Below are 21,974 nucleotides of genomic sequence, written 5' to 3' on the forward strand. Positions count from 1 at the left end.
CCCGCCCATGGCTACTAGCCATGGTGTCTATGCCCTGATCCATCAGGGTCTTCTTATGTTCTTCCTTATCTGTATAGCTGTTTGAATATTCAGTAGTTCAGGAATAAAGGGCATGGCAATATTCCCCATGGACTATCTAGAGAGAGAGAGACTTGTCAGGCTTGTCTGGTCCTTCGCATGCTCTTCTCCGCGCAGGGAGGAGGTGAACCAGGCGACTGCATTTATTTGAACATTGAATCCTCCTTAATCCTGTGAGCTTCACCCCAGCTTTAATCTCTTGCATCCACAAAAGATTTCAGCTTCAAATAAGCACAGTATCTCTCCTAGTGAAGTTGTTCACTTCTGCAGGAAGGGAACACAGAAGTCCCGTGCCTTTTTCAAAGCATCACTTGAAGGAAAAGTCTTTCCACAGAGCCATAGTTCTGGTGAATTCAGGATATCATACGCCAAACATTGTTTGTAGCTGTTGAAATAACATCACATTATCAGGATAAAGTGCGAGACTGGTTACATTACGCTCAGATTAAAGAAGTTTTCAAAAATGACAAAAAGGTAGGGTTCCAGGTGGAGAAATCGAAGTTGGAAACAGAATTGTTAGAACCAAAAAATAAGGTACTATCAAGAATGTATAACTTGCTGTTGAAATGGAATACACAAGACGAAATGGTTAAATCGGTTATGATAAAGTGGGCTCAGGATATTGGGCATAATATTTTGTTTGAGGACTGGGAAAGGTTGTGGACCACAGGGCTGAACTTCACTGCATGTAATGCTTTGAAGGAAAATGTAATGAAAATGATATATAGATGGTACATGACCCCAGTTAAACTTGCCAAAATATACCATTTGTCTGATAATAAATGTTGGAAATGTAAAGAACATGAAGGAACATTCTTTCACCTCTGGTGGACTTGCCCTAGAGTGAAGGCCTTCTGGGAAATGATATATAATGAGCTGAAAAAGGTATTTAAGTATACCTTCACTAAGAAACCAGAGGCCTTCCTTCTGGGCTTTGTCGGCCAGAAGGTGTTAAAGAAGGACCGAACATTTTTTATGTATGCAACAACGGCAGCAAGGATACTTATCGCTAAGAGTTGGAAAACTCAAGATCTACCCACACTGGAAGAGTGGCAGATGCAGCTGATGGACTATATGCAACTGGCCGAGATGACTGGTAGAATTCGAGACCTGGGAGAAGAGAGGGTTGAAGAAGACTGGAAGAAATTCAAGATTTATTTACAAAAGTATTGTAATTTGGCAGAAGGCTAAGAAGGATGCTAGATCATAAATAACTGCCTACCATTGAATTAGATTTGAATTTGACGATAAGTGAGATTGAGGAAAATATAAAATTTTTGGAGAATTATTAGATTAAATTAATTGAACGAGATTTAAGAATGTAAACAAGATGATAAATTGCTGGAAAAAGGTCATAATGATGTAAGTGGGAGTGGGAGACGTGAGGGAGTCCAAAGAAGTTTTGAAAAATGTGTTATGATTCATGTTATATTGTTTATCATTTTTGCATTTTGTATTTAAAAAATCTTAATAAATATTTATATATATATATATAAAAGAAATAACATCACATTATCTTTTGTTTTCTCTTCTTAGTTTCAGTTGCTGCCCAATACATGACTAAAAATGATTGACTCAGTCAAAGTAAGAAGACAGTGCAGCTTGGATTTTTACTCTCATTATGAGCACCTTTGTTCAGTTCAGGGCTGTGTCCCTCTACAATCTGTAAAAGCTAGAAGGCTTCTTGGTGTTCTCGATATAAATGCAGATCGCATCAAACCTCCTGATTGGGTACCTCTCTTGGATGCTATCCGGCACAACAAAACTTTGACTTCTATTGCCATAAGAAGCTTTCATCATCAGGGACACAGAGACTCAGGTAGTGACCAGTTAAATTGTTAACCATATGACCGCTCTTTCTCTCATAAAGGTGTGTTCTTGTGCTAAATCCTGCTCTGATCAGCTCACTTCAGCATGGTCAGTGGTCACGGATGATGAGAGTTAGTCAAACAAAAGCAGAAATACTGCAAGTTTCTCATTCCTGCAGTTACCTTTAAAAAAAGAAAAAGAAAAGAAAAATTGGGATTATAAGAATTGTGTATTTTGGGTTGTCGTCCCTCCCCTTTCTGTCCATTTTTTTTCATTTAACGGTCCATTCCTCCCCCATTCATACTCCTTAGTATTTGTTTCTTCAGGTTCCAATAGAAAAGGGAGAGTTATGCATGTTTAAGTTGCCTTTGGCCATGGTGTCACTAATACAAAGGAATTTGCATCTGCTTATGTGGCTAAAATGGGATGGTAGGCAGTAAGAATCAATCAATCAATCAATCAATCAATCAATCATGAATGGCCTATGTAAACGCTTAAGTGGTGTTTGTTCTGATGATTTTATTAGCTTTTTTTGTTTTCTAGGTGTTGAAAAGCAGGGAACATATATTGTAAGAAGGAGAATTCCAGCAATTCGATCCAAAGACTTTACTGCTCAACTATGTAAAGCTATTAAAAGTTGTCTGATGAGATCAAGTGCTCTAGTAAATTTGGAACTACAGGGACTGCTTTTGAGGGAAAAAGACTTAATATTACTGACAAAAGTAAGACTGCTCAATTGCAATAAATATTTTCATGGAAATACTTCTGTGCCCATATTAAAATTACTAATATTCTTTATTTTGAAGGGGTTGGCTAACACATCATCTCTAGAGAGACTGTCTTTAGCAGACTCACCAATTGGTGATGGAGGTTTGGAAAGTAAGTTCTGAATTTTCTGAAGAAAACTAGACTTAATATGTGACACAGTGTCATTTGTAAAAATACATCTTGTTTCACACATTCATAATACTGCTGTAGTTAGTACATTTTAATTTAAAATGTCCTGTTTAACCTTGTTTTATGTTCTTTGGTATGTTAAAAACATTTCCCACATTTGAAATAAAATAATGGCATTCTGATTACATCTTGGCTTTCTTCTGTCGGAAGTTCATAGAAGAAGTTAATTTGATGGTATCTTGGAAATCGATGGCTGCCTTGGTGGCCATGATTTATCTGTTTTTCTGTATGACAACTTAGGTAGCTGCTTCAGGTGCATTGAGTTGTAAAGAGGAGCAACTGCACCTGAAATACAAAGAAGAGTATAGCCTTTCTCAGGCGTTCTCCCTTTGCATGAGAGAGAGTGCAGGGTAGCCCTTGCTGCCCCTCCCCACTGATGCGACCCTGCTGCCCACTCCCAAACCCTTAGCCATTTACACATTGTGGGGAAAAGTCTGTACACACATAGGCTACCTCTCACCCCTTAGGCTTGAAAAGAAACCTTCCTATTGCCCTGAAAGTTTCTATTGAGGCTAACTGCATTGCTGTGGGAGGGGCAATGATGCGAGGTTGTGGGCCAGGCAAGGAGGTCCCAACATGCCATAACTGTTCAAATTTGTATTCTCTGGAAATATGCCACTGATACTAGGTAGTGTTGTTCAGCAGTGAGACTGACAAGAGCTTCAATCAGAGGAGTGAAAAATGACATACTGCATGAGGAACTGGTGACTTGTTGGCTTGTATTACATGACGTGCAAACACACACAAACACAACTTGGAACTACATTAACCAAAACACTTGTACAATAGTTTTTTTCCACAATTTACTATGTGACAGGATGTATGAATACACAAATGACACTGAAATTAAGGGAAGTACTTATATTTTTTCTTTCTTTTACAAAAGCTTTGGGAAAGTAGACAGCAGTTGCCACTCTAGAGTTGCCACCCTTGTTGCAAGCACATAGCAGCACGACATTGCTGGTCAATGAAGTGAGAATGTACTTGTGATTAAAAGGAGCTTGAAGCTGTACAAGATAGCAACCTTCTATACTTAAGTAGTGTCATCTCTCTCTATTTCCAGTGATTTGTCAGAGTGTGAAGAATTCAGCTTGCATCAAAACTATAGATTTTACAGGGTGCAGTTTGACATGGCGAGGAACCCAACACATGGCCAACATTTTAAAGGTAAAGCCACTTTTGAAATTTGATGTAAATGTTGCTATTCCTGTCTTTAATTTATATGTGAACCAAATGCTAACTATACCTGCATATTAAGCAGACAGCCTTGGTACTATCTGCTGTCTCGTCTGCTAAGTCCATGTATCAACTCATCTATAAGATGACTTTTTAAAGTTTGAAATGTTCCGTTTAACCTAATTTTATGCTCTCTGGCATGTTAAAAACATTTTCCACATGTGAAAGGCTTTTGTTTTTTAATTGAAAAGTTGACTTCAAATTATGTCAGCTTTTAAAGGGATGTGTGTGGATGTGCATAATCCTCAGGATATTTACTTGGAAGTAAATTCCACTCAGTTTTAAGGGATTTACAGTGTCATTCTAACCATTCTAGCCATGTCTACTGAAAGGTAAGTTGTATTGAATTCAGTGTTGCTTAGTGAGGTTTGGAGTGCGAGCCTTACTCCCTAGTTTAGGATATTTAGAATTGCACCCTGAGTCTTCTATAACACAAATCCATGATCTTAAAGCATATGTTTCTGGTTGTGATGAAAATTGCCTGTCCCTAAGGACTACTTCTGAAGCCCTAGTATACTAACTTCTAACATAGCATCCAGTTTTCCTGAAGTTCACAGTAAGACAAGCCATTCAGTTTTGACAGGCATGCAGCATTCTGTTTGTCTTCACATAGTAAAGAATGAGTTTGAAATGTAACTTATTCTCAAGTGTGTTTTAATATTACTTTAACTTTAGCTTTAGCTCTCATTATACCTTCAACAATATAATGGTCATTCAGTTTTTGTATTCTAGTTGGCATTTTCAGCAACTATTTGCATTTTGGTGGTTTTGTCTTTGAAAGCACCAGGCACTGAAAAGACACAGTGAAGCTTGGGCTGAGAGCCTGCGCTATAGGAGACCTGATTTGGACTGCATGGCTGGCTTAAGGCGCATTACTCTCAACTGCAACTCACTTATTGGTGACCGAGGTGCTACTGTTTTAGCTGAATGCCTTGGAGAAGACCTATGGTTAAAAGGTAGGTGCTAATTATAGATATAGTTGTAAACAGCATGCTTGTGTAGCATACAACACCTTTACATGGAGTAAACTACTGCATATTTTACAAGGTCTGTTTCTTACTATGGGGAGAGGAATGTCAAGTTCCCTGTCCTTTTCTGTGAGCTAAATTGTAGCTCTAATATGGTCCTATAAATAAGGTTTAGAACCATTCTTAAGTACAAACTATTTTAAAGAATTTCTGTTAAGCCTTCTGTTAAGCCAAATGTAGGCTCTGCATTTAAATAATTTGGCCCAACGTGATTGCTTTCTTCTGTCCCTTTCTTAGCTTTCCATCCCCTCCCTCAACTTTATTTTCATGAGCTTTATCAGTTAGGGACTAGGTTTGGGGAGGGCCTTCAGCAGCATGAAGAATAAGGGCTGTTGCTCCACTATCAGGAGCACTTGCTCCTCAGAAGTAACACTGAATAATCTCAATTACCGTATTTTTCCATCTATAAGACGCCCCCTACTTTGGGGGACTCTGATTTAAGAAAATGGGGGGAGATGTATCTGTGTATAAGACGCCCCCTAATTTTTGACATTATTTTTTAGGGGAAAAACCTAGTCTTATACACGGAAAAATCTGGTAAGTAGGCATGACCAGATGAATCTTGCTATGTGTGGACAGTAATGCAAATAACAGTGTATGTACTTGATTATGTCTGAGACCGGTTAACATGAAACTGACTGAGTGATGGGCAAATAATTTAGTGGGCAAAGTGTGTGTAAAATCACACAGAATTTGTTGAAATAACATAATACTTCTTTTTCTTCCAGAATTTGGCAACTTCACGTTGAAGTTAGAGCAGGGTCTATCTAAACATTCTGCTGTGTCTGTGTTTAAATACTTCTAGATCATGCCAATTAATAATATTCTTCTTTAATATTCTAGCACTTGATTTGCAGCAGTGCGGAATTACCAATGAGGGAGCTAGATCACTTTTGGATATATTTGAGACCAACAAAACAATTGTGGTTCTAGACATCAGGAAAAATCCATTAATAGGTATGTTTCTTTTGGTTGCACCATCCAGGAGTATAAAAATGTATGTTAGAATTTAAAAAGTATAATGCACTTAAAAACGATGTGACATTAATGTTCCCCACCGCCTTGAGAATGAGGATATTCAGGGCACTCTTTACAAATGTGCAAGTATTGTAGGATTCTGTCTAGAATTCTGCCTTTTGACAGGGTCATATTTTGAATTGGACAAATGCTAGAGAGCGCTCTTTGTTGCCTCCACTGATGACCCCTTCCCACAAAATTGAGCCATAAAGTACTCTTTAATACCTTCTCTCTCCCCAACATGAATACTAATAGGCAGGTGCTCATGTTCTTTCCTTATACATCTCTGTTGCTTGCTGCCATGTACTAGCGAAGAGACATGTGTAAGGAAGTGACTAACTGAGGTGCATTGGGAGAAAATGGAAACCTTTTGGTTGTGTAGAAGAAAGTGACTAAAGTACATTGATTGGTACCAGTGATGGGAAAGTACACACTCTAGGGCAGCAGTATCCAATGTGGTGACATCCAGATGTGCCATCAGCCCCACTTGTCATGTCATGGTCAGACAAGATAGGAATTGTAGTCTAACTGCATCTAGAAGTTACCACACTGGCTTCCCTGTTCTAGGGGCTGCATGTCAAAACTGCATCAGCCTAAAGCTCCCAGATTTACCCAGTCTTCAGTACAGTAAGCTTAAAAGGCTTCAGGCATCTGCCTTCTAACACCAAGGGCCATGATTACTGAGCTTCTGCCTTTGAGGGCAGAAACTAGAAAGTGCTGGAAGACTCTGGAAAGTTCATATTGTTTTGACTAACTCAGAGTCACGTGGAGCCAGGAGAGATAAATTCCTGGGCTCAGTGAGCTGCCTTATCTCTTTGCTCTCTCTCTTTGCTCTCTTTTACTCTGCTTGTACATTGCATGGAACAGAATTTTTGCCACAGTAAAGTTTTCCTTTTACTGTGGATCTTTGAGTCTGCGTGGTTCTTTCTTATTTACTGCAAGACACTACTGTTCGACAGATTCACCATACGGAAGCACATGCCTGTATCTCTTGTGATGTAAAAGAAAAAAATAGTCGTTTAATGGTCTCCCCCTTTTTCCACTTAATAACCTTAGTGTCTTCATAACTTAATAACTCTAAACCTCGAAGCTCTGGTTAGACAATCATGGAGACAGTAAATTCCTGGTCCCTCTTTCTGCACTAGCATTTAGATAACTCTGGGGATATATTTAGGTCCTTTGACTTGGCTCTTTGATAGATATGGGGCTGAGCCATGGAGACTTTATATATAGGTAGTTCTTTTAGCCACTCTAGTAGTAGAAATGAGGGCAGAGGAGAGGCTGAATGGATTATAGTGGGTGCTAAAAAAAATAGCATATAATGAAAATGTTTCTGTTAATCTTTTTTTGTAGATCATGCTTTAATGAAGACAATAATTGAAAAAGTTCTGATGAATGCAAATGGAAGTAACATGGAGGTATATTCTGTAACAGAGTTTGTTTGTAGTTACTAGTATAATGAAATAATCCACAAAATACCAAATACCAAATACAAGATGGGTGACACCTGGCTTGAGAGCAGTACATGTGAAAAGGATCTAGGAGTCTTGGTTGACCACAAACTTGACATGAGCCAACAGTGTGACGCGGCAGCTAAAAAAGCCAATGCAATTCTGGGCTGCATCAATAGGAGTATAGCATCTAGATCAAGGGAAGTAATAGTGCCACTGTATTCTGCTCTGGTCAGACCTCACCTGGAGTACTGTGTCCAGTTCTGGGCACCACAGTTCAAGAAGGACACTGACAAACTGGAACGTGTCCAGAGGAGGGCAACCAAAATGGTCCAAGGCCTGGAAACGATGCCTTATGAGGAACGGCTAAGGGAGCTGGGCATGTTTAGCCTGGAGAAGAGGAGGTTAAGGGGTGATATGATAGCCATGTTCAAATATATAAAAGGATGTCACATAGAGGAGGGAGAAAGGTTGTTTTCTGCTGCTCCAGAGAAGCGGACACGGAGCAATGGTTCCAAACTACAAGAAAGAAGATTCCACCTAAACATTAGGAAGAACTTCCTGACAGTAAGAGCTGTTCGACAGTGGAATTTGCTGCCAAGGAGTGTGGTGGAGTCTCCTTCTTTGGAGGTCTTTAAGCAGAGGCTTGACAACCATATGTCAGGAGTGCTCTGATGGTGTTTCCTGCTTGGCAGGGGGTTGGACTCGATGGCCTTGTGGTCTCTTCCAACTCTATGATTCTATGATTCTATGATTCTATGAAATACCAAATAATTGTGCCAGTCATTTCTCTGCTCATTACATTTTGGACAATGGGGCTCTTGGAAAAAAAACACTTTTGAGTTATAAAAAGGCAGATCATCTTTTTAAAATTCAGACTAGCATTAGGTTGCTTCTTCAATGTGCTCAAAGCAGGTTTTTAATTTGGTCAGACAGGGAGAGACTTCCTTTTATCTCAAGCAAATAATTTTTCTCCTGTTCCTGAGAATTTCCTATTCGCATTGCCTCGTGTTTTGCTTGAATTCATCCAGTTTGCAGACACTGCTTGAAGACTTGGACAATACTGATGACACCTGGTCCCAAAGCACTGAATGACCTCACTCAGAGGTTTCATAGATACATAGTAAATAATATATAAAACTCTGTAGAAATGCAAACACGAATTCCAATGAAGATAAGTGACTGGAAGTGTTGAATTTGACAAAACAGAAGAACTACTGGAGAATCACCACCACCAGATGTTCTAAACCGTGTAAAGAATGGTGCAGTCTACACAGTCAAAAACTGCTGAGAGGCCCAGTAAGATCAGTAGGGAGGTGATGTCTTTGTTGACCTTCAGGAAAGGGATCCCCTACCAGGGCTGCTGGTCTCTTGCTGATACTGGACTGAAAAGGGTTGAGAGGTATATCATTCAACAATACCTTGAGGAATTCTTGCACAAATACCATAATCATTCCACCAAAGAGAAAGATATGGTGCTGGTTGAAAACTGGCTAAACTTCTTTATTTGGTGTAGAATTTTTAAAGAATGATTGGACCACTGCCAATTTGAAATTCTGGCCTTTAAAGAAATATTACCAGTCTTGTTCAGAAATTTGCTAAGCTCTCCATGATAGATCTGTGCTAGCCAAGGCGTGTGATGTTGCTATTTTAATGTGGTGGTTTTCAAAATCCCAAGCACCCTGTCATCATCCTTGAGAAAGATCTTACGTCAATCCAAGCAACAGCAATGGGTAGCTGTAGACCACATATGAGCTACAGCATCCAAGCCAGACTGAATTTGAGCTAGTTTATCAATGATGCATAAGGCAAAACCATCAGAGCAAGCAGTTTCTGGTGACTCAGTCTGGTGAACCTCCTGAAAAAGCTCAACTGCATGCAATTCTTTTGATGTTGTGGCAGAGAAGAAAGATTTCTTTGCAGTTGCCATCACTACCACCTCATAGGCCTGGGAATGGCGTGCTCAGTGAGCCCAGGAAGTATGCAAATGATAGATTAATTTTTAAATACGTTTAAAATTCTTACGTTTCTCCTTTATTCCTCAGTATCTGGTATCAATTTAAGTAAGGATGTTGATATTGAAGTAGTTACTACTAAATCAAAATATACACTCTTTTTTTTCTCTTCCAGTATAAGTGGCTTCCATCTCCACCCTCAAAAGACCTTAAAAATAAACCTAAAAAAAGAACAGTTGTCTTAGGAAATGGCAGAAAAGGAAAAGCTACTATTCGTATTGGTAAGTATATTGCTTTGTACAAGTTGATATAAAATAAAAATTAACTGATATGTCAGTGAGTTGATACAGCTTGTATATATAGATGGTCATATTTGTTTAGAAGCAAGACTGTAAAAAATGAAAAAGTAAAACAAATGATAAGAAAGAAACTTAAGAAACTGCCTAATAAACTAAAAAAGATATTCCAACACATTTTTAGTTACTAGTGAACAAAAAATGCAGAACAATCAGGACCTTGGAATAAGAGTGCTTCCAGGAATTTAAATTACGTTGTATCTAGGTTACTAAACCATGGTTATCTCCTGGCTGAGCTAGTCATACATCAATTTATTCAGTTGATTGCAGCCAGTTGGCAAGGCTGAAAATTATTTTGGCTTGAAGAATGAAAGCTTCAAAAACAAACCAACAACCAGCAAACAAAATCATTGATGATTCCATTTTGCATTTTTCTAACTGGGACAGTTTCTGAAGTGCTTCTCATTTTCAAAGTAGAACTATTTAAAACACACTAGCCTAGCCAGTCCAAGGGCTTCTGCTTCTTGCTGCCAAACCACCCAACATTTCTCTCTACCTTGAAGCTAGCCAGGGAAGGGGGACTGGGATCTTCCCCTTCTTTACATACAATCCTCTCAACCTCAGTGAAACTTCAGGAGACAATTCCCCACTGCTTCCAAGCTAAAGCTTAAGGTGGTAGCTCATTGTCACCATTAACAAAGGGTCATGGACCACTTGCTAAGGCAGGGGTAGTGAATGGAAATATGGATGGCTGCTAGTATACTTAACTAGGATAGATAGTATACAGAGTTCTGAGACATGCCCTATGTTTAGGATTAAATGTAGTCAGAAATTTCAGGCTTCAATTTGCTGTGTTCATACTTTACCAGTGTTCATGTCCTTAGGTATCTATCCATGCACACAACCCACATCGCTTCCTTAATACAGCTTGCATACTGCCTTCCATTTTAAATCCATTCACAATCCAGGCTTGATTTGAAATATGTGGAGGGAAAATGAATCACCTGAAGCCCAACATTCTAATTTTAAGTGAGGTCTGTGCTGACCTCATGAAGTAAATTTAATGTCCTGCGTGATGTTTCATTAAACAAAAAGGTTTGTTTTAAGGCTTTTCTAGTAATTGGAGTTTGTTATATATGCTTCAAATATGAGCCTCCTAGTTGGCATGGGAAAACCTTAAACTTATAACAACTTCTGAGCAAGCAAGCCAAGGCATTTTTATGACTACTTAAATTGAAAGGTATTTAAAACGTATTATCTTGATTAATTTATGTATCTGGCTATTTCCCTACTTCTGCTTCAGTAATCTGGAGACACAGAGGTAAGCATGCGAGCTGATATCTATGAACTTTCTGGACACCAAGGCTGCAGTTCTGTGTAGTTACCTGGGAATGAACATGCATAGGATTGTGCTACAAGATTGCCATTTGCCATGGATGGTATCTCCACCAAGCGGGGCACTTTTCTTCCCCATGGAAGAAAATGGATATGATTGGACTGTGCAAAGGAATATTAAGTACATTTACTCATGAGTCTTGTTCAACATGGTGAGACTTAGCCTGAATCTAGCATCTGACTATAAAAAGAAAAATTATATTAAAACAATGTTTATATATAAAATCTGGAATTTCATCAACAGCATGCTCTAGTGACTGAAATACAAATCACAACAATATATATATATTAAGCCTTGAATCATTTCCATTTATATTGCTTTTCCTGCAGCGATCTCAAGGCAGCACCCATGATTCTTCCTATTTCTTACAACACTTAAAACAACTCTGTGAGATTGGTTATTCTGAGAGATGGTGGCCTTGATGGGCTTGCTATATAGCTTGCTCTACCTAACCTACGTTCCTCTGTCATAACTTTTTAATTCTTCTTTTAATTTTTAAAATCGTACACTTTCACAGGTCTAATGAGGACTAATGTGCAACAATAGGGAATCACATAAGGATTCCCTGTTGTTGCACATTAGTCCTCATTAGCCCTGTGAAAGCAAGTTACCAGTAAGTCCTATAAAGTTTTATGAACCTATGTGGTGGTAGAAGAATTATTTGTTGACTTTTAATCAGCATTTTCCCAAGTTACTGCAACTTTGTAGTACTTTCCAACTGTGGAATATAACCTGGGACTTATGGAATAAAAACAGTTTCTCAGTAAAATCTTAGATGATTGACGTTGGATTGACAGCAGAAACCCATTTCATCTACTTCTTGTCTCCTAAATTTTTAAAATTCTGTATCCCCCCCCCGTGTTATCTGGATCAATTTTTCTTCTTTCTCTTGCTTGCTATGATACAGGGTTTGCATCAAAAAAGCCCTTAAGTCCTAGTAAGACAGTGCTGTGTGATCAAGACAGCTATGTTCCAAAGCCCTTGCCTCCAGGAGCACGTGGCTTCCTGCCTTGGCGTACTGCTGAACGTGCAAAACAGCACAGGTAATATTTATTGAAGGCAGTGAAAAAATACCATATGCTTTGTGGATTAAGGTAACGTAGAAGAGGCTAGTATATTCTTAGGTAGCCCTGGTATATATATTTTCACTGAGTTCAAATTGTGTTATAGATAGGTAAATGTACAGTGCTATAAATAGTTTTTAAAGTAATAAGTGACATCAGCCTCTTGTTGTACTCAGTAGCTCAACATCTGAATGCCCTGCAGCTTAACAACTTCTTTAGGGACCCCTACAAGCACCACTCTCTTTTGAAAAGCTTGGCTTGTGTCTGGGATAGAAATAACTCTTGATATTGTAGTGACTACTTTGATGACACATGAATCCACCTTGTGGCTAGTTGCTGTACATGTATGCCATATAGAGCTTGTGCCCATGTAGAAAATGTAGGTGAAAATCAAGTAATGCTCCCAATATACAATGTTCTTGTGAAGACAGCCAGTATATTTGTATCGGTTCAAGAGAGATTGGAGAAAGACGTGCATAGTTTTTGCTGTGGTGGTTGAACTCATCTAAATAGGAATGTCTGAGTCTGCAAATAAACATGGAACGCAAGTGAATTAGGGAGAGAGATTCCACTGACAGTCTACTATGAATTACTTACTGTCAGCAGCTTGCTGTTGTACATTAACAATATTTTGGGTAGAGGGAAAGTGAAGGCTTTGGCTAGGAATACTGATATGAGGACTTGATCTAAGGCTGAAATAAACTTTGCTTAAATATGTGAAGTCATGCTGCAAACATCAGACTCCCCCTCCCCACTTCTTAAAACATTTAATTTGTGTTTAGGGCTGCATCTAGGAAGAGTACTCATGAAATTCCATTGCAAATCCAGGTAACATTATAATTTCTCCTCATTTCTAGGAAACAAACAACAGAGTATTATCACTGGCTTTGGGAAGGACAGCTTATTTTTGACAATGTCCGATTGTAAAGATTCTTCCTTAGGGAAGTTTATGACTTAAATTCAGTAACAAGTACAGTGTGACCTGGACTTGTAGAAAAGGCAAATTAAAAGATATCTATCAGATGATCACTAATATTATATAATCCACTTGTAAAATGAGATCATTAACACAATTAAATCTAATTGTATACTGTGCCTACTGTATGTGCATGCAGGCTGGCATTCCAGTGAAAGTAACTGTGGAAAGTGCGTCTTCCTCTGAAACGGAGACAGATGGTGCTGCAGAGGATGTTATATGTGAAACTGATGCCACAAAGTCACCAGAAATAAAGTTAAAACAGTACCATCAGTTACAGGTACAGTTTCTGTCTTTTAGATTTTATGAAAGACAAATGAAATTCAGTGATTAGCCTTTGTGCGTGGGACTAGGCACATAGAAATAGTCCGCAAATGACCCCATATAACTTAATTTTTCTAGAAGGCTGCTAGATGTACAGGTCTTTAAATTTTTTATAAATACAGAAATGAATTGCAAATATAGGCTGTGATCCAGATGAATGCAGGCAAGGTAACCATATTTGCAGTTGGTACCTCACTTTGCTTTGGGAGTTGTAGTAACAAAAGCAACTAGATAAGCAACTTTTGGGGTGGAAACTTGTCTTATTTACTAAGGGCAACAGTGGCAAAAAATTAATAGCACCTTGTCTGCCCAGAATTAAGTTTTTTTGGGTTAGACAATATGTAATTTATAATATATTTCTATGAGATCCATGCCCCCATCTGTCTTACATTTGTTTACAGAAACTATATTTAACCCTCCTGCCAATACTAGTTAATCCTACTATCTTTCTCTTGACAAAGGCCACCCTTTAGAGCAGCCAAGGCAGTTTGTGTCTTCAAAGGAGACCTGAAACTGAAATGGATCTGCATATTTGTCCAAGAGTAACTAAGCACCCTTTTCATTACCTTGCCCCGGAAAGGAATATTAACCACTTGCCCATTGCAGTTAATGTCCTACTTGTGCAAACTAGGAGCTGGTCAAATCACATCAGGAGCTGGTCAAATTACATCATCTTTTAAAGAAGGTGGAATTGTGCCATCCTGTGATCTCCTAGACTCAGATGAACATCCCCTCCCTGCTACATTTATAATAAGCCAGAATTGATCAGGTACCTTGGTCTACCAGGTAGCAATAACAGTGCTCCAGGCACCTCCACAAATGATATGGCATTAATTGTGGCAACCAAGTTATGATAGATGCCATCTACGTGATCCTCAGAGTGCCTTGCAAATGTGTCACAGCATGCTACTGAGGGATCTACTGTATCTCCTGAAAGCCAGATTTCAAAAGGCCCCACAGCACCCAGAAAAGCTCTACTGGACACTACAAGATGGGTGCAGTGGTGGAGGAGGAGGACCCATTTCCTCGCTTGCCTCAGAGGAGGCCTGGTGGGTTTGATCAGATTCAGCATGTTTTTCTCCACCTTCACTGAAGCCATCTTCATTAACCTCAGTTCAGGTGTATAGCAAGGAGCCACACAGGCTCAGCTGAGTGGAAGAGGGTGCTTGGGAGTGATTGTGTCACCTACCTGAGAGTAGAACTTCAGCAGGAGTGCCAACCATACCAGCTGGAAAATCCCCCAGAGCCCTCAGTAATCAATTAGTCTTGGACTATTTCACTCCACAGACAGGTAAAGTCACTGATAGCCTGAAGTTCAACCGAAAAGTGACCTGATTGCAACAAGGGAATTAATATCAATTTCCTCACTGTTAGAACACTTATCTTTCTGCCCTGTTGAGCAAACCAAATCTCAAGTATTCCAGGTTTCTGTGTTGAGCCAATGGCATGCCCGTGGTTGTCATGACAGCTGTGAAGTCCTGACCTGCCTCACAAGGCAGCCCTGGCATGAATGGTGAGATACACCAGAAGCCCTGGAAGTCTTCAACACTGTCTCTGAGAACAGCTCAATCAGCTCAGGTAGGGAGGCTGCTGAGCAGAAGGGAGTGGCATACCAGTTGCACCCCCAATATGTATTGAATGCCCAAAATGAGTTACAAACACCTCAAATTGGTACGTATCCAGATCAGAGACGTAGAAAAGCAGTGGCTCTCGTGCTGCACTAAATAACCAGATGGGGGCTTTCTATAACTGTGTGCTGCAGATTGAACCTTTACATGCTTTCTACCACTTAACTATGGCCTCTCCTTCTGAGAGATTCTGTGTAGGACATGGTGTGTTTCATTCCTTGCTCTGCCTCTGACGCAAAGACTGTATCCTAGAATTCTGACAATGCTATCTAGTATAGTAGTCTAAGGGTAAAATATTCCCATCAATTCATTGGTGAGTACTGTGTGTGTTGGGGGAGAGAAGTTAGACCTTTAACTGCTTGTGCTCCCTTTACAGCTGTTAGCTATAGTTTCTTTCCAAAGTGATGTGTTAGTAACCTTTTTCTCTTCCAACTTAAATGTTGTTTCAAACAAGAGCTACTGGAGCGAGCCAAAATTGCTTGAAGGCTTTACTATAGGAAACTACAAGATTGTAACGAAAAGTTAACTACTGTAGTTAAAAGCTTAATGATGCTTAGTTTAACTTTATTTACATCCATATAATAATTATTTTGATCAGAGTGAGGTTAATGCACCTGATCTGCTCGATTCATGTATCTAAACTTTACCTATGTATGGGATGTATACAGACACAGCAGTAACATATTTTAATATGGTTTTGTCTTTTGAGGTTAAAACCCCTGATTTTGAGAGCAGAGGTAACCCAGAAAATTTTAGAGATTCCAAAGTTCTAAAGCATAAATCCCAAAGAATCTAATTTTCAGCTATAGTACCCTTAAGAAACCATGATCTTCCTTCTGACAGATGGATTATGAAAAATGTCAATTAAGATTAAAAGAAGAACGAAGAGAGAGGGCAACTGCTGAAGAACGGATAATGGAGGTAGCACTCATTTTCTTTCTTAGCACTTTTTTAAAAAGAGACACTAACTTGTCCTGCTTTAAATATTGTTTTAGCCTTTTTTCTCACATAAGTAGAAAATTGAATTTTCCAGGATTTTAGGTTTTAGAGGCTTTTCAAACTGAGTTCAATAGAGCATACACAATTTGTCAGCTTTAAAGCCATAAGGACATCAACACTCGGTGTGATATAATTTCTTTTCTGTTCAGGGCTTTTAAACTCTTATCTGATAATATAGCTTTTGTTTAAATGACTGTATATAATATTGTTGGAGTGGTGGCTACACACGAAACATAGAAGCAGCAGGTGTGTTTCCCCAAGTTGCCAGGTATTTATTTTAGTATTAATTAAATTATGTTTCATGATTTCTTCTAGCTGGAACTAGAAAACACCCGCTTACGGAATCTAAACTGCTCTTTGTCAGAGGCCCTCCATGCACAGTCAGTAGCCAGCACAATTCTTGAAGATGAAGGAGTTTTGGGCAGCATTGAGAGTTCTTTCCAAAAGTTTCATGCTTTTTTAGATCTTCTAAAAGACGCAGGGTAAGAGTGTGTTTTTTGAGTTACCCTTGGGATTATCCATTCTAATAGATTAGTTTGTTATAGTTCAAAACCATCAATGGTTCATCTTCTGAGATCCTCACCCCTCAAAAGTTTGCCTAATCCTGGGGTCGCCAATCCAGTATCAGCAGGCCCCATGGCACTTGTGAAGGCCTTTCTTTCTGTTCTCCAGGTCACCTGGCCTATATTAACTTTACTGAAGATGAGGCCCATGACCTTCCATATAGAACACTTCCTAGAGTTGGAAGGCCCCACCCCCTTCTACTCCAGTTGGTTACAAAGGGGGGGGGCATCCTCTTTGGAGGGAATCCTGAACATGCTATGGGGAAAGCTGGAATGTTACTGGCTTATGCATTGTGAGATAAAGGTGGCATGAAAAGGAAAAGTAGGGTGGTGGCCATTACTTTGAATGCCCAGAAGGGCATTTCATTTCAGCATGGAGTGAGGAGGGAAAAGCTACAAAGATGGTTTCTCCAGATGCTTCCTAGCTTGCATGTGGACCTGTGAATTGTGAAGGCAGCAACAGGGTTTTCCGTGTCCTGGAGGGCATTTTCTTTCAGGGTGAGTTGGATGGCAAAGAGAAGCAATGAGGATGATGTCCCTGATTGCTTCATGGTCAGTCTGACCACCCCCCTGGGTGGGCCTTTACAAGGCATTTGGGTACAGAGGGGGAGATCTGTGTGGTCAGTGTGTATGTGTAAAGAGAGTCTCTCCCCCACCCTTTTAAAGAGCTTGGTGTGTGGAAGAATAAAGGAGCATGAAAGGTCAGGTGCTAAGTCTTTTGCAAACTACACACTTTTGCCACTCCACACATGCTTTCCCTCACACATTGCTTCCCCCGTCCCTTACTGAGCCTGCCTCCCTGGCAGTCAGCCAGCTAGTTGATGCTGCACATGTGGTGAAAAGGAGCAACCTCTAAGCTAGCAACAACAGTTCTTGGACTGTGTGTGGAGTGGCCACATCGTATATTTTTCCTAGTAAGGGGGAATGCCACCTAACAGCAGCCATTTTGTGTGCCACCCATGACACTCTCTCCAAATTCCCCTTGCCCCCAAATGCCTGACCTACTCATTCTTGGAGAGCAAAAGTGTATAAAAATGATCTAAAAATAGTTTCTTCTCTATACTTATGCTGTGAGCAGCTGTATTAGCGTATGATTTTACTAACAATTATAATGTTTTATTTTAGATTTTCTTACAATCAAATGGTATATAAATTTTAATATGTATTTTATCATGCAGACTTGGACAGCTTGCAGCAATGGCTGGTATAGATCAATCGGATTTTGGCTTATTTGCCCATCCTCAAATGACTTCTACTGTAGCTAAACCAGCAGTAACAGAAAGGGAGAAGTCATTTGAAGAAGAAAGACAAGAACACATGGAGAATTTCAAAGTAAGTATGGTGACAAGTGAAGAATACTGCGTGCTCAAAATTCATCTGGTGTGTTGTTCTTCAAATCCTCCCCCTTTTGCTTTACCTAATTTTGTTTTCATGACTTCTCTCTTCTTATGCTCTTGTGTGTCTTCACTTCCAGGAAACTGTGGTTCAAGCACTGTTTTACTCTCCATTCAAATTCTTGGAATAGCTGCCTTTTTATTGGAGATACCCAAATGAAACCCTTGGTTATAAGGCTTACAAATTGAAGTCCAAGGATTTTAGACTGCATTTTTAGAAAAGAAACCACCTCCCTGTGCAAATGAAATATAAGCTGTTACCAAATTCAGTTAAGAGTGCAATTTATGGTTCCTTAGAAGTGTCCCAGAAGCCAAAACTTCAGAGTTTTTAATTGGTGGAGAGTAAGTCTGCCCCTACAGGCCTCTTGGTTGTGGCTGAAGGCAGCTCTGCAGGGCTGACCTCTCCAGCACTGCTGCTCCAACATTTGTATGGAGAAAAAAATTGTATGGAGAAAAAAGGGGAGTGAAAGGCGGGATATCAAGTCCAAATTCTTCTTCTTTATGCCTGGGGCAGACTGAGTAAGGCTTTGGATTGCTCTGTTAATGGTGAAAATTCAAGTTTTCTAGGATTGTGCCTAAAAAGCCAAGTGAACTAACTATTAAGACATCAGAGTGTTTCTTAATGATACTTGATCATTGGTATGTGGAGAGATTTCTATAGCTGAGGAGATCCTCTATACTGATTTCTTTACCCTGGCCTTTGATATGTATTTTGAGGACCCACTCAATTCTTGTTTTAAGCTGTTCTTAATATTGAATATTGAATTGCTGCATCTTGGTTCCTATGGTGAACAGTGGGTATGAAATAATAATATTAATACATGTCCTCATCATCCTGGCAATACCTGGATTATGGTGGTAAGAAGAAGATCCTCTCAGTCAGTCTTAAATTATTTGGCCCGACATACCAAACAGTCAAGTATCATTCTTTTATGCATAATGCTCAAGTTTTTTTTAAAAAAAATAATTTTTATTAAAGGTTTTCTTGGTTTACATGCATTGTCTTTTTCGGATTGTGATGTCTTTTCTACAAATCAGCTACGTTTGATATGAGACATTAGTGTTGTATACAGTATAAGGTTGGGGAAGAAGGAGGGAGAGGGGTGATGGGGTGGTGAATCTTATGTTCTTTTATATAGTGTGCATGTGGGTTTTTTGTCAGCATTTAACTGGGTAGGTTCACTATCTATTTGCTTATTACATTTCCTTGGTGTTGAGAGGGATTGGGGGGGGAAACGTGGTTTGTTGTCTGTGTTTGGCTGCAGTGAGGTTTGTTTGCATTTGTGAGGGGGGAGGGATTATTTGGTCAAGTAAGCCATATTGATTCGTATGCTGTTGGTGGATTCTTCTTGTTGCCTTGTTGCATACTGCTCAAGTGTTGAACATTATGGAGCAATCATCTTTGTGACTTATGACAGCATATGCTGTCAAAATGCTTACAGATGGGAATAGACCATAAAAAGACGTATTAGAATGAATTGCTAATATGATAATGAGTTTGGTGAGACTTGCTTATTTCATACTTTCCAGCTATCTCCCTTTTTCCCAGTGCAGAGAAAGTGGTAGCCAACGATGAGCACATTGATGATGTTTTATATTGGGGCAGGAGAGAAGCAATTCTCCCTCTGACTGTAAAGATAGTAGTCTAGTTAGAAAATTGCTGCAGATATTCAGTTGATGTTCATTTTGATTTTCTTTTCTTTCCCTCCCTAGAATGCTGGTTCAGCTGTTATTCCTGATCCCATCTCCTTCCAGACTGATTTAGCTCCATTTCAAATTTCAAATAATGTCCTAGCTGCTACAACAGAAGGACAAGAACTTCAGGGCATTGGGCAGCCCAAGAAAAGTTTATGGCAAGACTTTGAAGGTGAAGTTGAAAGTTGGAGAATGGAAGAAAATGCATCAAAAATCAGCCAGGCAGCATCTTCTGAGAAGAGCAGCCAACCTGTGGAACTGGAAGCAAGAGAGTCGTCTGTAAGGCAACGAGTTGCAAGTTGGCATTCAGTCTCTGATCCCAGTGTAAATGTGTATAGTAGCAAATTCAGCAATCTTTCTAGTGAAAATGGTAAAGTTTCCTCAAAAAGACTTCCCTATACTGCAGGCTTTGTTGCTGGAGATCAAAGTGTACATCAAACAAATCTTTCTAGAAATGACACAGTAGGTTCTGATTCTGAAATACAAGAAAGCATCCATTCTATGGGAGGTATTTAAAAGACCAAAACATTCCTATTGGGGAGTACACTTCACGGGTCTTGGAGATAAATGCATGCTTCAAAAACTTTATCCAGCACTTTGTGCATCTATGTCATGCCTAACTTCTTGCAGTGTAAATCTTAGCAAGAATACTTGCTGGCAGTATCCAAAAGGATTGTGTGTTTTACTTTTTATATTGTTTTATAAAGGATCCCATGTGATTCCCATAATTCTTGTGCATAATTCTAACATGAGTCAGGTTTTAAATAACAAAATGCTATGTGAATAAAATGATTTTTTTTTTTAGTTTGTCTAAAAAATATTTTATTAACAAGTTTTAATGCTTGATTTTGTATAAATTATTCACATACGGAATATCAATATTAGGAATCAAATACAAAAATTTAAGTGGCTGTGGCTTTTTTTAGTATTTCCCTCTCCCTTTTTTATGCAAGTATAACTTGTCTTTAAAGGAGCTTTATTGATTAAAAAAAGTATTTCAAAGGTTTTTGTTTTTCATTTTAACTAACTGTGAATATTATAAAATATAAAAAGGTATTTGATGACTGAATCTTGTTCAAACTGTATCCAAACTTATTTAGGGGGTATGCAGGGGAAGAGAGGGAGGAACATTCCATTGCACAAACAGAAATCCTTGTACTGATGGAATGAAAGACCTAGTGCTATGCTGGATATGCATGTGTGAACCAGGCCTAAGTTATAGCAATAGGTATGAAAGGTATACCAGATTTCAGCCTACAGTGAACAGTTTGCTCTCATACCAGTTTAAAAATAATTTTATTTTAATTATTAAACCTGAATTGACTATAAACAAAGCTAATTGTTTTCCATGGAACAACTGCTTTTACTAAGCCAAAACAGCAGTAGACTTTCATCATTCTTAAAACTAGATTTACGTTACACGATACTGTTAACTCCTAGCAAACAAAGCAGTTTGATTAACACTTAGTTTTGAGTGTTAATATTTTATTACAAAAATGGTTTCAACTTGTTTTAAGAAGCATAGAAATTAAAATGTCTTTTTGCTGTAGTTGCTTTGTGGCTTTTAAAAGAACCCCATGCATGGTGATTAATGTTCTACTTTTGAGTGCTTTTGTGTTTGACATGGCAAAAGCTTTACATCAATACTCTGACCTCTATTTGTTCCATAGCTTATCAGTGTCCATAATTTCAATTTTTCATTTTACAACTTCTGTTCACTTTTGATGATATAAGTATTAGGTTGGCTGGTTGGACAATTTCACAGTTGTTTACAGTTCTACGGCAAGCTACTGAAGGCATTGGTTTCTTGGTCTCATGCAGTAATATCATGAACTTGTTAGCAGCTTCCTGCTTAAACTTATGAGAGTATTTGCCCTTTCATATGACGTCAGTTTGCCCATTTCATAATCTGTGGAATGTGCTGTGTGCACAATTCACATCTACTCAACATCAGTTGCTTCACCTCCACACCACATTGATTTGGGGGTGGGGGTGGGGGGGGTAGGATTTCACCATTTGTCTTTTTGATAAATTGAACCTTAACCTGAATTAATAAAGGAGTTTCTTTCCAGTTTCCCAATATTACACTGAAAAAGTAAATTGCATCC

At 38.9% G+C, this 21,974-nt stretch overlaps 1 protein-coding gene across 1 annotated transcript; it reads left to right on the forward strand.

Moving 5' to 3' along the window:
* The first annotated feature begins 1,614 nt into the window (after positions 1 to 1,614).
* Positions 1,615 to 20,868, forward strand: CEP78 (centrosomal protein 78). Its single transcript, XM_079996076.1, has 15 exons — positions 1,615 to 1,897; positions 2,431 to 2,609; positions 2,694 to 2,766; positions 3,908 to 4,011; positions 4,862 to 5,036; positions 5,952 to 6,065; positions 7,479 to 7,543; positions 9,707 to 9,812; positions 12,131 to 12,266; positions 13,070 to 13,115; positions 13,403 to 13,543; positions 16,059 to 16,136; positions 16,530 to 16,696; positions 17,956 to 18,109; positions 19,885 to 20,868. The coding sequence occupies exons 1-15, from the start codon at positions 1,645 to 1,647 to the stop codon at positions 20,380 to 20,382; spliced, it is 2,289 nt and encodes a 762-aa protein (XP_079852202.1). The 5' UTR covers positions 1,615 to 1,644; the 3' UTR covers positions 20,383 to 20,868.
* Positions 20,869 to 21,974: the final 1,106 nt, after the last annotated feature.

This window comes from Podarcis cretensis (assembly GCF_951804945.1).
Source record: "Podarcis cretensis genome assembly, chromosome: 11".
Taxonomy (NCBI): domain Eukaryota; kingdom Metazoa; phylum Chordata; class Lepidosauria; order Squamata; family Lacertidae; genus Podarcis; species Podarcis cretensis.